Source organism: Marmota flaviventris, chromosome X, assembly GCF_047511675.1.
Source record: "Marmota flaviventris isolate mMarFla1 chromosome X, mMarFla1.hap1, whole genome shotgun sequence".
NCBI classification, from domain to species: domain Eukaryota; kingdom Metazoa; phylum Chordata; class Mammalia; order Rodentia; family Sciuridae; genus Marmota; species Marmota flaviventris.
Genome location: NC_092518.1, coordinates 68,831,725 through 68,846,955, shown reverse-complemented (window position 1 = coordinate 68,846,955; position 15,231 = coordinate 68,831,725). Strand labels below are relative to the sequence as shown.

Here is a 15,231-nt window from a genome sequence, read left to right as displayed (position 1 = left end):
GAAATCTTAACCGGACATCCTTAGAACCCCAAAGAGCATAGTAGTCTTGTACCATAGAGGTACAAGCTATTTATTAAAATAAGCTAAGACTAATGTACTGATAATTCAAATATGCTTCCTAGATTCATTCAACTGAATTCATCTTGTTTTTCTGTCACTCTTTATTTCATAAATTTCTACTCTTTATTCTATATGTTCTTGTCCAGTCTTTAAAGCTATCAATTCTTTGCTGAACATATGGTAGAAGAGGTGATAAAGTATCATTAGTGTCACAACTTATCTTAATGCCTGTTGTGGTGAGATGTAGACCAGAAGGTCAGATACAGAAATAATTTGCTTACATTCAAAATGTTTCAGAATGATAATTATAATTATTCAAATCCCTTTATTTTATGGAATTTCAGTTATGCATTACACATATTTCCCATTTAATGTAATAGTATACTATTACAGAATGAAGGACACACATACACATATAAAGAATTATTGCCTAGCTAGTTATAATAAGTGAATTGAGTGAGTAGTCCCAGTGATACCATTAACTGAGATAGGAATCACTGGAGGAAGACAGTAATTCGTTTTGTTTTAGGTGATTAGAAATTAAGAGATCCATTTGAGCATGCTACATTTGACATACTAGACACCCAAGAAGTGTTATTTAGTAATTATTTTGACATTTTAAAGGAATTTTTTATAATTTTGGTTGTTTTGGCGTGTATTTTGAATATAAATTTGATGGTCTTATACCAGAAGCAGGGCTTAGTCACTCTTGAAAGTTTCTAGTTCTTCATTTCTTCCAAGTCTCATAGTGTGATTGATCCAGTTATCTGCCTTCCTGGTGACTACCTCCCTGTGATACAGCTAGATGGAACTTACTTGACTCACACCATTAACCCACACACCCCACATGCAATGTGCAGATATGCTGCAGTGACCACCTCTCAGTCACAGAATAATTCCATGGAACTCATGAATGCTTGCTTTAAATACACCAATTAGAACACCATGAGGGAATCCTGCTTAGTTAACACCCTAGACTCCAGTAATGGTTTTGGCTGGCAGTTCTTGTTCTTTCTTACCACCTGCTGCTTGAACATTTGTAAGCTAGATAGTTTCCCCCTTCCCACTTGTTCTGTGAAATATGTTGCTCTCCTCTTTTTGGAATCTATAAGTAATACAATACTTCTACTCTTTCATGTGTTTTATCATGATGCCGCCACTGTATCTCTCCTCAAAGACACCAAAACTTAACTCTCTTCCCAGTCAGCACTCTCTAAGATGTTAGCTATCTTATTGGGAATAAACTGGATACAGTCCATACAAGAGTCTGAAATGCATCTGTCACTGTAAATAAGTCTCCTGTGAGAGGAATACTTGGCCACAGGCCAGATACTTAGGCAATCAGCTGTCAACCCATATGATAACTATCTCATGAAGGACATACTGTAAACATCCACAATAACTTCACCTGGAGACCCATCAGGACAGTGTAGAGTTTATAGACACTCTCCAGAGAGACATCTCAAAAACCAAATTAGAGGAAAATACAATATAATTTATGTACTTGAAGTCTATGAAATACATTTTAGGAGAAGTGTAAAATACATGGATATGGTAGGTGAAACTATTTTGTAGTTTATAGGATATATATTGAGACTAATAGGGGAGGAGAGATCTTGTGATGATACACAGCAGGAGAGAAGAGGAATATCCCAAGCAAACTTTAATAAGACTATTAAAGAGGGTTGCAGATAATATAAATTTGAAGATGATTACAATATTTGAATAGTAACACAGAAAATTTCTCTTATTTTGTTCATAGTAGCTCTATGAATATGTAGTGTTTCTTTATGTGGGGTGGGCAGATTTCATTATCAGAATATAAAGTTAAAGCTTCAAACAAACAAGCAAATAAAAAACTCATGTTAGGGTCAATATTTAGGAATTGGGAAAACATCCCAGCAAAATTAAAAAAAATTTAAAAATATTAATAAAATTTATTATACAATAGAAGAGATTTGATCTATATACTATGATGTTTTCGTTAATAAAACATGTTTAATATTTCAGTATGGAATATGAGTGTGTAAAGTAGTTACTTAAGTGAAGTGACAAGAGTCTGAGATTTTAGTAACCACTCTAAACATTTTTGAAGTTTTAATAGGATACAAACAATTTGTGTACTCTATTCATATTGGGGGAATCTCAGAACAAGTGTGTGCAGTTTTGAAAATAAAGTGAATTTCCTTTCTGCACTTATGTGTTGATTGTTTAGTATACATGTTAAATTATTATAATTTTCTGTGATTCCCAAGAAACATTTTATAGCTTAAAACTCTACAAAGTAAGTAGCAGTTTGTGTATGAAAATAGTAAGATTACACTGAAACCAGTCCTATAAAAAATTTAGAGCTGTAATGACCCCTAGTGGAGAACATGAAGAATACACCCTAATCCAAAGGCTCCAAACACAAAGTGATGTTAAGGAGACAGAAATATTAGTCACCCGGATTTGATCAGTATATATTGTATATATGTATTGCTGTAGTCCATCAGTACGTGCAATTGTTATGAGTTAGAAATATTTTAAAATAAAAATATTTAAGGAGATGGTAATGTTAACTATCCTGATTTGATTACAACACACTGTATAAGTGTCATTTTTTTTACACTATGCCCCACAGATTTATACAATTAAGATAGTAACTTATTTAAAAAGACTTGAAAGTAACTTAAGGACTTTGAAAGTAACCTTAAGGACTTTGTTCAGTTTTACTACCAGGAGCCTGATCAAGCTCTCATGGTGAACATCAAAGTAAAATGATGTTGTATTTGGGGGCAGGGTGGGGAAATATAACCATTTTACAATATATTCATGGGGAAATAGTCATTTAAAATACTCCCAACATGCCTGTTTTCCACTGCAGGTTTTTTTTTAATGCATGTACTTTTGTTTTATTTTTTGCTTTTTGCATTACAATTCTTATTACACATATATACCACAATTTTTCAATCTCTGATTGTATATAAAGTATGTTGACACCCATACATGTACTTTGGATAATGATATCCATCACATTGCACCATCCTTGCTACTTCCCTGCCTCCTCACTTTCCCTCTCTCCCCTCTTCCCTATCTAGAATTCATGTATTCCTCCCATGTTCCCCCTCCCTACCCACTATGAGTCAGCCTCCTACTATTGGAGAAAACATTCGGCATTTTTTTTTTTTTTTTTTTTTTTTGCGATTGGCTAATTTTAATCTCCTCCTTATTGATTTCTGTGACCCATTGTTTGTTGAGAGCCACAGCCGGGTCAAGATGGTGCCTGACATTTTGCCAGAAGGAGCAGTTCATACTGCCTCTGGTGCCCGCTATTTTTGAGATCTCGCGGAGTTCCTAGAGAGTTCTTGTGGATGGAATTGGAGGGTTGAGTTCCGGTTGAGTGTTCGAAAAGTTCCCCATTCCGGTGAAGCTCTCCGGGAGTTCCTGAAGAGTTCGCGTGGGCTGTGTGCGGTGTGGGTTCTAAAAGTAAAGTCCGTTCCTGCTTGAATCTTCAAGTGGCTTGTGATTTGTGCCCAGCCAGACTGCGGCAATTGTTCATTCGGTAGCATATTGTTTAGTCTCCAGGTGATGGAGAAATTTTTATTTTGTTGTTGATTTCTAATTTCATTCCATTATGATCTGATGAAATGCATGGTAGTATCCCTACTTTTTTGTATTTGCTAAGAGTTGCTTTGTGGCATAGTATATGGTTTATTTTTGAGGATCCATGTGCTGCTGAGAAGAAAGTGTTTCTACTTGATGCAGGTTGAAATATTCTATATATGTCAATTAAGTCTAAGTTATTGATTGTATTATTGAGTTCTATAATTTCTTTATTCAACTTTTGTTTGGAAGATATATCCAGTGCTGAGCGAGGTGTGTTAAAGTCACCCAAGATTATTGTGTTGTGGTCAATTTGACTCTTGAACTTGAGAAGAGTTTGTTTGATGAACATAGCTTCACCATTGTTTGGGGCATATATATTTATGATTGTTATGCATTGTTGGTGTATGGTTCCCTTGAGCAGTATGTAATGTTCATCTTTATCCCTTTTGATTAACCTTGGCTTGAAGTCTACTTTGTTTGATATGAGTATGGAAACCCCTGCTTGCTTCCAAGGTCCATGTGAGTGGTATGATTTTTCCCAACCTTTCACCTTTAGTCTGTGTATGTCTTTTCCTATAAGATAAGTCTCCTGGAGGCAGCATATTGTTGGGTCTTTTTTTAATCCAATCTACTAGCCTATGTCTTTTGATTGGTGAATTTAAGCCATTAACATTTAGGGTTACTTTTGAGACATGGTTTGTATTTCCAGCCATACGTGTTTATTCTTGTTATTTAACTTGTATTGGTTTTCCTCTTTGATTAGATTTTCCTTTAGTGTACTACCTCCCTCTGCTGATTTTCATTGATTTTTTTTTTCATTGTCTCTTCAGGAAATATTTTGCCAAGGATGTTTTGTAGTGACAGTTTTCTAGCTATAAATTCTTTTAACTTTTGTTTATCTTGGAAGGTTTTTATTACATCTTCAAATATAAAGCTTAATTTTGCTGGATACAAAATTCTTGGTTGGCACCCATTATCTTTCAGCATTTGAAATATGTTGTTCCAGGATCTTCTACTTTTCAGGGTCTGTGTTGAAAAATCTGCTGTTAACCTAATTGGTTTTCTCTTATATGTAATATGATTCGTTTCTCTTGTGGCTTTTAAGATTCTCTCATTATTCTGTATGTTGAGCATTTTTATTATAATGTGTCTTGATGTGGATCTGTTGTGATTTTGTACATTCGGTGTCCTGTAGGCTTCTTGGATTTAAATTTCCAATTAATTATTTATGTTTGGAAAGTTTTCTGATATTATTTCATTGAATAGTTTGTTCATTCCTTTGATTTGGCCCTCTATGCCTTGCTCTATCTCACTAACTCTTAAATTTGGTCTTTTTATGCTATCCTGTATATGAATGTTCTGCTCAGGAGTTCTTATTATTTTCACTGTGTGGTCTAAGTTTTTTTTTTTTTTCATATGATTTATTTGATATTCATTGTCTGATGTCCTATCTTCTAAGTGGTCTACTTTGTTGGTGATGCTTTCATTTGAGTTTTTAATTTGGTTTATTATTTCTGTCATTTCAAGGATTTCTGTATTTTGTTTGTTTGTTTGTTTTAGAACCTCTATCTCCTTGTTGAGGTGATCTTTTGCTTCATAGATTTGATTATGAGCTCATTGTTGAAGTGATCTTTCACTGCTTGTATTTGTTCTCTTATGTCTTCTTTGAGATCCCAAAACATTTTACTATGTATATCCTGAAATCTTTCTCTGTTTTTTTTTTTTTTTTTTCTGCTGTAGCTGCCAATGCTTCTAATGATTCGGTGTCTGGATTTGTTTGTGGTGCTTTCTTCCTTGTCATTTTATGTTGCTCATGTGTCTTCCTTTCCAGCTCTGTGCATCTGGTGTGTTATTTTTTTACCCTATAGATTTGAAGTGCTCTTATAGAGTTCCAAGATCTCTCCTTTGTGGGGAAGGACAATGTTCACAGATCCCAATATCAACAATACATTGCCTACGAACAAACTATTGTTATTAGGACATTTGCAGTTTAGTCTCAATGTCCAGAAATGTTGGATTCAATTATTGTTTAAAATATAATCAGTAGTTTCATAAAAACATTTGTAGTTTCTGGTGGTGGACAATGAACTGGGCGTCAGGAGTAGGATGATATGTTGAAGGGAAAATATGTAATGGTATAGAGTTAATATATCTTAGGAAATGTGAAGGAGAAATCTAGTGAAGAGTGTTAGTAGCAGGAGAATGGATAGGAGGTAATTTGGGGTAGACAATTACAGGGGAAGACAGTAGAGTACATAAAACAAACACAAGTGTGTATTTAGAAAAATGCAGAATTTTAAAATAGTATAATTTGGAGGGTGAAGGAAGAAGAAAGATAAAAAAGGGAAAGAAAGAAAAAAAGAGAGACAAAAAAGAAAAAAAAAGTAAAAAAAAAGTTTGTAGTTCCTCTATATTATATTGTTCGGGTGACTCAGTCCTCAAAGTCCTATTTCATGCAAAGTTCTTAGTTTTACATATGTTGGGGATGTGAGGGCCAGAGAATAGATGTGTAGGAGAGAAAGAAGAGGAAAAAAAGAATAGAAAAGAATGCTTTTCATGCTTCTCTTATCATCTAGTAGGTAGAGTTGTCAGTTTTAAGCTGGTGACTCTGCCCTCAGGATGGTGAAGGTAACCAGGGTGAGAAGGCTGGACCTGGTGTGGATTATCTGGAAGCAGGGAGTTCAGCTAACCAGGCCCAGCAGGGAAATAGTGCCTCAGGGGGCTTTTTTTGTGACCACTCATTCAATATGAGCCCCCCCCCCCTATCTTCTCCCTCTCTTGCCTGGGGATTTCCCAAATCCTGATCTTTTATGCCCCAGACTTTAGTCCCCTCCCCTCTCTTACTTATCAGGCTCCAACTGTGGGACCTCTCACCCCCAGGCTCATACCAGGTGGGTGGTGCCCTGTTTGCACTGCACTCCTGTTCAACTGAGAGTTGTTCTTGTGTTGGGTGACCACTGTGCTGAGTTAATGCTGCTAGGGAGGGAGGAGGAATTGGAAATCAGGTACCAGCTCAAATGGTGATCCAATCTGATAGCCACTACCACCACCAAATGATGAGGAAGGTTTTCCAAAATGGTGTTGGTCTGCTTCCAGAGACGCAGTGTCTGGTGTTGTGGGGGGAGCACGTGATGGTCTTGTGCTGTGGATAGGTAGCAGCCGAGTGACCTGCGTGGGAAGAGAGCACAGTCTGGAGTTCTGCAGAGGTGCTGGTAGGTGTTTCTAATAAGCCGCTTGTGAGCCATGCCTGAGCTAGAACTGCGGGGCTTTGAGTCTGGAGTCTGGAGACTCAAGCCCAGAGGCTCTGATTTCTGCATGGGTGGCTGCAACGCTGGTGATTTCTGTGAAAATCCACTATATCTTCAGGGGTCTTAACTAGAGAGAAATCTACTGTTTCTTCTGTCCAAAGGCATAGATAATTGGATGGTATGATAATTTATTTTATGTGTCAAAATTCAATAGCCACAGCAGTTGGATATGTGGATAAAAACTATTCTAGGCATGATTACGAAGGTATTTTTAGATAAGGTTAACAATTGAATCACTAGATTTTAGCAAAACACATTATATTCCATAAAGGGGGTGGTTATTATCCAAAGCCATAAGAGATAAACAACTGTTTTCCCATGAAGTAAAGGGATTTCTGCCAGCAGATTGCCTTTGGACTCAAGCTACAACATCAGCTCTTCTTTGGGTTTCCAGGTATCCTCTTGGTATGGCATGGCTTTTCTGTGAAACCATGACTAATATAAATTTGGTGTCAAGTGTGGTTTTAGAACAGGCTTAAGGATAAGTTTTCTGAATTGCTTCTGTAGTTTTTGGAATTAGTTCACTAATCTGATATTAAGGTCTCTATTTCCAGTAGTAAAGGGAACCCTCATAATCCAGATCATGATATAGCAGTAGTAATATGACAGATATCTTTATTAGATATACCTAATGAAATGCTCAGGAGATGCAACATTCTGAGTGACTGTGTATATGATACTTTCAAACATTTTTTTCTCAAACTCAATCACTATAATGAGATTCATTGGTTTATCCTTATTCTACTAGGCAAACTGGGAAAAGAAAAGGATAAGCTCAGGGATTCAAATTCCCAGCTCAAACACTGCATAAATGAATGGAAAATGTCTACATCTGTTCTTAAAGAGAGCTGTATTTCTTTAGCTACAGAGCTAAATTTGAGGAGAACTGAACTTAGAAGCTCATCCTATGGGTGTCTGAGTACCAAAGAAAATTGAATTTACAGTTTTGTAAGGGTATATACTGTTAAAATGAGTGCATTATTTGAGGACAGATTAGATCCTGATAATTGGAATGTGGTAGATCCTTATGAAGTCAGGGGCACTGAACCCACAAATTGTGATAGTTCTGTGCTAGTTGAAATAGCTCTTCAACCCCTGCCTCACAAGGTTAACACTGTTTGCCTGAGGAAACTGTAATGAATTTCCTTGAGGTGATTACACTGAAAAACACTTCTCACTCTTAGTAACTAATCCCACCATCCTTCTTTGTTTATAGAACTATGCCTAGACTTAAGTACCAGCAGATTCCAACGAGTGAGGAAAAAAAGTATGACTTATGAGGAGCCATTTCACACTTCAAAAATTACATGACTTTTTCAATTTATACAGACATAAATCTGGTAAATATGCATAGGAATTGATACTAAAATGTGGGAAAGTGGGAAAAAGACAAAAATATTGGATCAGGCCTGACTTTATGGACATAGAACCATTAAGCAGAGATTCTGGATTTAATGTTGCTGCTTGGGAGAAAAAAACACACTAGTGATTTATTGGCTAAAACATGGACTAAAAGGTAAATTGCAGATCATAAGGAAGGCAGACGATAGGGAAAGGGAGATTAAGGAGGAAAAATGATCAATATGTGCTATATACATGTTTAAATATACAATAAAACTCAATGTTTTGTATAACTAGAAAACATTGGCTTACAACAAATTAAATTGGAATAACAGACCTGCTTAGATGCATTGTAGAGAAGAAAATGATTCAGAGGCCTAGATAGATTGGAATATTAGAATGAATTATGAATTATGAACTGCTTGCCCACAATGGGGTGTCTAGATGACACACATTTCTCCACAACTATGAAATAAATTGTTAGGGAAGCTCCAACATTCTTGAAGAATCCTTCTTTACATATCATATACCAAATGTGAACTGTTGCTACTGAGTTGCAAAACCAAAGTGTAATGTGAGTAAGTGGGTCCTGGGGTGGCACAGCCATATGGTGGCACTTGATCATCAAAGTAAATGTGTGTAAGATTAATGTGATGGAGAGTGGAATTGAAGCTGGAAATAGAATAGTTTGACTTAAAAGATGTTTGTCATTAGATAGTTGACCATGGTGCCCCTAAAAATAAAATTGATGGGAAATATGCTGAATTCTTACTTGATCTCTGTAAGTAGAATTGTGCCGCAGTCTGGCTGGGCACAATCAGGAGCCACTTGTCAAAAGAAACTAACTTTATTTTTAGAACCACACACGCCAAACAAAACAGCTCCTCAGGAAAAACCCTCAGAGCCCCAACTGCCACCACCGGCTTCCCACAAGCCTCTCCCTCAACCACAAGCCTCACCACCTCCCCCATCCTCCTGCTCTTGAGGCCTATTGGCTGGGTCGTGTGGGCGGAGCCAAAAAAGTCCCCCAATGAGCAGCTCCGTGGTCTGAAAGGGCAGGGAAACAGCCCAATGAGCATCACCGCAGAGGAGCCAATCAGTTAGATGTTGCTGGGGCCGCTGTGAGCCAATCATCAGATGGCAGTCTGAAAGGGTGGGGAAACAGCTCAATGAGCATCTCCAATGAGCATCACAGCAGAGGAGCCAATCAGCTAGATGTTGCTGGGGCCGCTGTGAGTCCGCAGCTGGAAGTTTGCTGGCAGCTGGAAGTTTGCTGGGGCCCCTTCGGCTGTGGCTCTCAACAGAATTGCTCTAGGATGATGCAGCAAAAATCTAACCCAAATCCTACAAACAGTGCATCATAGTTCCTTAATCAAATTCTCAACTTTAGCCAATTTGCAGAGACAAAAATCTCTTGAATCAAGAGCATATCACATCCCATTGAGAAAACCAAGATATGCCAAAATTTACTCTTTTAATTTTGTCCCCAGCCCTCCCCAGACAATTATGACCTTATACCAAGGCGAATTTTCACTGGTAAAATTAGATAACTAAAACTTAGGGGATTACTGGACCCTGACTCTGAGCTGACATTAATTTCAAGTAGCCCAAACGTCTCTCTGGCTCACCATATTGAAGAAAGTGTTTATGCAGTTCAGGTGATCAATGGAATTTTAGCAAAAGGCTGTCTCACAGTTGGGTTTCTGAACTATCCTGTGATTATTTCCCCAGTTCTGGAGTGCATAATTGGAATAGATATACTCAGCAGCTAGCATAATTCTCTCATTGGCACCTTGACTTATGAAGTGAGGATTATTATGGTAGGAAAGGCCAAACGAAAGCCACTAGAAAAGTCTCTATCATAGGAAATAGTAAACCAAAAATAATACTACATTTCTGAAGGAACTGAAGAGATTAGGTATTATCTATCCACTAAACTATAATGTCAGACATGCATAGTACACTCCATCATCAAATGGAAATTATATATATCACTTTGGGTTTGAGGAGACCCTGAGATACAAGTAGGTTACATGACAAATTAGCCCAGAATGTCCAAAGTCCTAGATTCTGATACAGTTCTTTCTCCCAGCCTACACGTTTGGCCTAATGGGGAATTTTCTATATTCTGTTGATAGAGGAAAAGAAAACATGAGCCTAGTTTACATATATTCTGTATGGTTTGCAGATACCACCAGGACATTGAAAACTTCATCACTATAGCCCTTTTCACGACATTTCTTTACAGGAAAGTGGGGAAGAAAAATCCTCCCAGTAGGCAAAACTTTTAGCTGTGCACCTGTTTGTTCACTTTGCTTGGAAGGAGACATGGTCAGATATATAATTATATACTGATTCATGAGTTATGTCTCATGATTTGAGTGGATGGTCAAATATATCAAAATGATTGAAAATTTGGTGATAAAAAAGCTCTGAAGGACTGAGTAATTAGCTCAGAAATGGAGAGATTGCTCATCCCTACCCTCTGGTAATCACTTTTTTTGTCTGTTTGCTTCTATGAGTTGAACTCTGTTGGTTCCACATATAAGTGAGATGATACTATATATGTCTTTCTATGCCTGCCTTATTTCTCTTTGCATAAGGGCCTCTAGCTTCATCTATATTGTTGGAAATTAAAAGGGTTTTCTTCTTTTTAAATGTTAAATAATCTTACACTGTATATACCTACCACACTTTCCTTATCCATTCATTCTTTGAGGGATGCTTATTTTGATTGCATATATTGGCTATTGTGAGTAATGCTGCAATGGATATCATAATACAGATACATATTTGATATACTGATGTCATAACCTACGGATGGATACACACACACACACACACAGTCAGTGGGATTGGGATTGCTGAATCATATGGTAGTTCTATTTGTAAATTTTTTGGGAAACCTCCATACAGTTTTCCACAATGGCTAAACCAACTTATGCTCTCACAATGTACAAGAGTTCCCTTTCTTCGTGTTCTCATCATCACTTGTTACCCTTTATATTTTTGAAAATAACTATTCTAACATATGTTGGATGATGTCTCATTTTGGTGTAGAGTTGCATTTCTCTAATGATTAATGATGTTGAATATGTACATATATATATTTATATATATAAAATATAACATATATATAACATATATAAATTATTAATGATACATAATAATAATACTATTTCAAGTAATGTCTATTCAGTTACTTCACCCAGTTTTAAATGGAGCTATTAGTTTTCTAACTGTTGAGTCAGTTTTCTTACATACATTTGATATTAACTTCTAATCATGTATGGTTTGCAAACATAGTCTCACATTACAAAGGTTGTCTCTTCACTATGATGATTATTTCTTTGCCATGCAGAAGCATTTTAGTATGATATATTTTTGATTGTTTGATTTTATTTCTGTTGTCTGTGCTTTTGGGGGCTTATCTAAGCATTCATTGCCCAGACAAATGCAATGGTGTTTCCACTTACGTTTTCTTCGAGAAGTTTCAACGTTTTCAGTGTTATGTTTAACTAATACATTTGAGTTGATTTTTGCATTTGATATGAGGTTCTAATTTCATTATTTTGCATGTGGCATGAATGTTTTTTTATTAATTGGAATTATTTTATTATCATCAATATTTACAAAGCTTGTGTAACATTATAAAATGTACTGATTTTTTAAAAAATCTATACATTAAGAAAAAATAAAATATCAAATCCAACTAAATAAACATGATAAAATCAGTAATAAAAGTTAATGAATAAGAGTATTTACAGAATCTTGAAATAATTTATGTACATGCAAAGGTGTATTGACACTATGTTATTAAAAATTTTAGGAATATATCAATGAAAAACATGTTTAAGAAAAATTGATGGGAAAAAGTAGTGAAGACAACAATATGTAAAATATTGTTTAATTTTTGTTAATATAAATCATGTAGCATTTCCACATTTTCATGAACATGCTGGCAATATCTTACACCACTTATTTCTCTAACATGTACAAGAAACACATTGCTTAAGGAATCTTTAATATGGCAGGCAGTGATAACAGAATAACTGTAGTTAAAAAAATACAAAAGACTACTCAAATCCAAGATGGGAATAACATTAGAATCAATAGCAACTTAATATCTAAATAACATACATTTTCTTTGTAACTGCATATAAATTATGTAATATAGATACATACAAAATCACCTAAAACACACGTAATTACTCTAAATTATATATACAATATAATATATATTTAACATATATTATATATATTATATACAATATATATAGTTCCCAAAGCCTAGATAAAATTAATATTCCCTTATGAATATTGCCTGAAATTTATTTCAAGCAAAATCATTAAAAAACTTGTTAGTTAAAATTTATTTTGGGGTTGGGTTGTGGCTCAGCAGTAGAGCACTTGTTTAGCACATGCAAGGCCCTGGGTTCAATTCTAAGCACCACATAAAAGTAAATAAATAAAGGTATCGTGTCCAAATACAACTAAAAAATAAATATTTAAAAAATATTTTATTATTAAACTTTTTTTCAGTTTGAAACTATCAAGTTGTTTGTTTGCCTTAGGCCCAGTTATATAAAACTATGTGAATATTTGTAACTATTATTTTCTTTTTTGATCCTATTAATAATTAGAGCTTGATTTCTATTAATTCTGCAAGAACATTTATGCAAACTGTGTATGTCAAGCCAGTATCTTGATATTTATATACAACCACAAGAAAGTAATCCTAATTAGAATAAGTTATACTCCATGCATATATATACATCAAAATACATTCTACTGTCATGTACAGATAAAAAGAACAAACAAATTAAACAATCAAAACTACTAAATTAAACAATCAAAACTATTAAAAATACTACATGTATACATAAAGATTAATTTTTTGTTCATTTGAAGTAAAATATTATATATAAATATCAAAATAGTGCATGTTGTTATGAATTTTTACCAACACAATTTATTATAGAGATGTTCCTTTCTCTATTGTGTGTTTTTAACATATTTGTCAAAAATAGGTTGATCATAAATATGTGGAATTTTTTCCTGGGTTCTCTATTCTGTTTTTTGTTTACATGTTTATGTTTTTTATTAGAGCATTTTATTTATATACAGTATTTATGTTCATTTTGACAAAATTATATATGCATGGAATGTAATTTACTCCATTTTAGTCCCTGTTCCCACTCCCTTTGTCCCTACCCCTATTCTCCTATAAAACTATACATTGCATGAGATAGTGGGATTACAGTTTCTCAAGTGAAGAGAAAATAGGGTATGAAGACAAAAGAAAATTTGAAATATGTAAAAAGTGAACAGAGGAGAGACTGGGACTAGGTAGCAAATGACAGCTATGAAGAATTTGGAGTAAAATATAAAGTAAAAAAAAAAAAAGAGGGAGGAATAAGGAACGGAAATTTGGTCATTAGTAGGAGAAGAGAGAAAAGAAGGGGCAATTACAGGGATATAAAACAAGGTTTAAATACACAAATGTAACCAAAATAACTCAAACCACTTATAATTATATCCCACCTAAGTCAAATCAATCCTAAATATAAACAGGTGATGAAGAAAGCAACTAAACTGAAAATAAAATTATTTTAACAATCCATGAAGTGAGAACATACATACCTTCATGTCTCCCCCACTGTCTCACAGAAGGGAACTGGAAAAATAATAAATATGATTAAATTAAAATTGAAAAAAATAGGAAAATTTAAATTTAAAAGAAGAGGAAAATAATGGGAATGTGGAAATAAAGAAAAATGATTAAAATATTAATGAGAAATAAAGGGCTTGTTTCTGCTGAAGTGGTTGAAGCTATTGGCAAAATTATTATTATTTTTCAAAATTGGGCTCTTTAACCCTTCCATCGACAATTGAGTGCCGTTAATTTCAATGTCTTTGTTCCTTATTTAGTTGCCAGCCATTGTTGCTAGGAGCCCACACTCGTAGTAACTCTCAGTTTCTTGTCTCCAGATATAGGATGGGATAGACTGGTGAATGATTAGAAATTTTGTATTCCTGTAGTGGGGGTGGTGCAAAGTTCTAAGTTGGAAGTTCCAGTAGTTGGGATTTAGACATTTGGATTTCTGTTAATTTGTATTTGAGATTGGATACATACCCCTTATTGCTGAGGGGATGTTTTCTTGCTGGACATTTGGGTGAGTTATCCAAAATCAGCCCTTGACAGCAGACACTCCTATTTGTCCATTATTGATATCTTCCTATTAGCTCTTATGGGGCACCAACAACAAAGGGAACTCTCTTTCCTTGGTATTCAGAGCCTCTAGGCACAATTTTCTCTGCAGTTATATCAGTCACACTGGTCAGGGCACATGCTGGGGCTCATAATATATGACTGCTGGGTAAGTGGGCACCTACTTTATGAGTTGCCAGTTCCCTGCCTCTATTTGCGGATCTGCATTACTTATAAATAGTTCCTGCACTAGTGACCCCAGTTACCATTGTTTTTAATTCAACAACTTTCTCTACTGACTCTGGGTTCATTTATTTCAGCCTCCCTCTCTATTTCACAAGTCCCCAAGTTTATTCTGCTGTGCTTTCCTTTTTGCATGTGCTTCCTCTCCTTTCAGTAGCTGTGGCTACTGACACTGCCACCAGCCAAGCTAGACCATCTAAAATGTATTGTTTCTTTTTTACCTTTGCTTTATTTATTTTACATAGTGCTGAGGATTGAACCCAATGCCTCACATGTGTGAGGCAAGCACTCTACCACTGAGCTATAACCCCTGACCCTATTATTTCTTACATTATTTTCAAATCATACAATTTATATGTCTCTATGGTTTCTTTTACTATCTACTATTGAATTTCAGTGAGTTCCCTTAGTTAACCTTCTTTCAGAGCCGTCTTTCTGCTTTATAAGTCTGGCGCTGAAGAATTGCTGGTATGCATATTC

The 15,231-nt window shown here is 35.3% G+C and overlaps 1 protein-coding gene across 1 annotated transcript in view; it reads right to left on the bottom strand.

Annotated features, from left to right (window-relative positions):
• Positions 1-3,396: 3,396 nt before the first annotated feature.
• Cylc1 (cylicin 1) overlaps positions 3,397-15,231 on the bottom strand; it is a 105,329-nt gene continuing 93,494 nt past the window's right edge. Inside the window, exons 5-6 of the mRNA XM_071606072.1 lie at positions 6,658-6,816; positions 3,397-3,522 (exon numbers count right to left, since the gene is read on the bottom strand). Coding sequence (XP_071462173.1) covers positions 3,397-3,522; positions 6,658-6,816 — 285 coding nt within the window. The remainder of the gene's footprint in view (positions 3,523-6,657; positions 6,817-15,231) is intronic.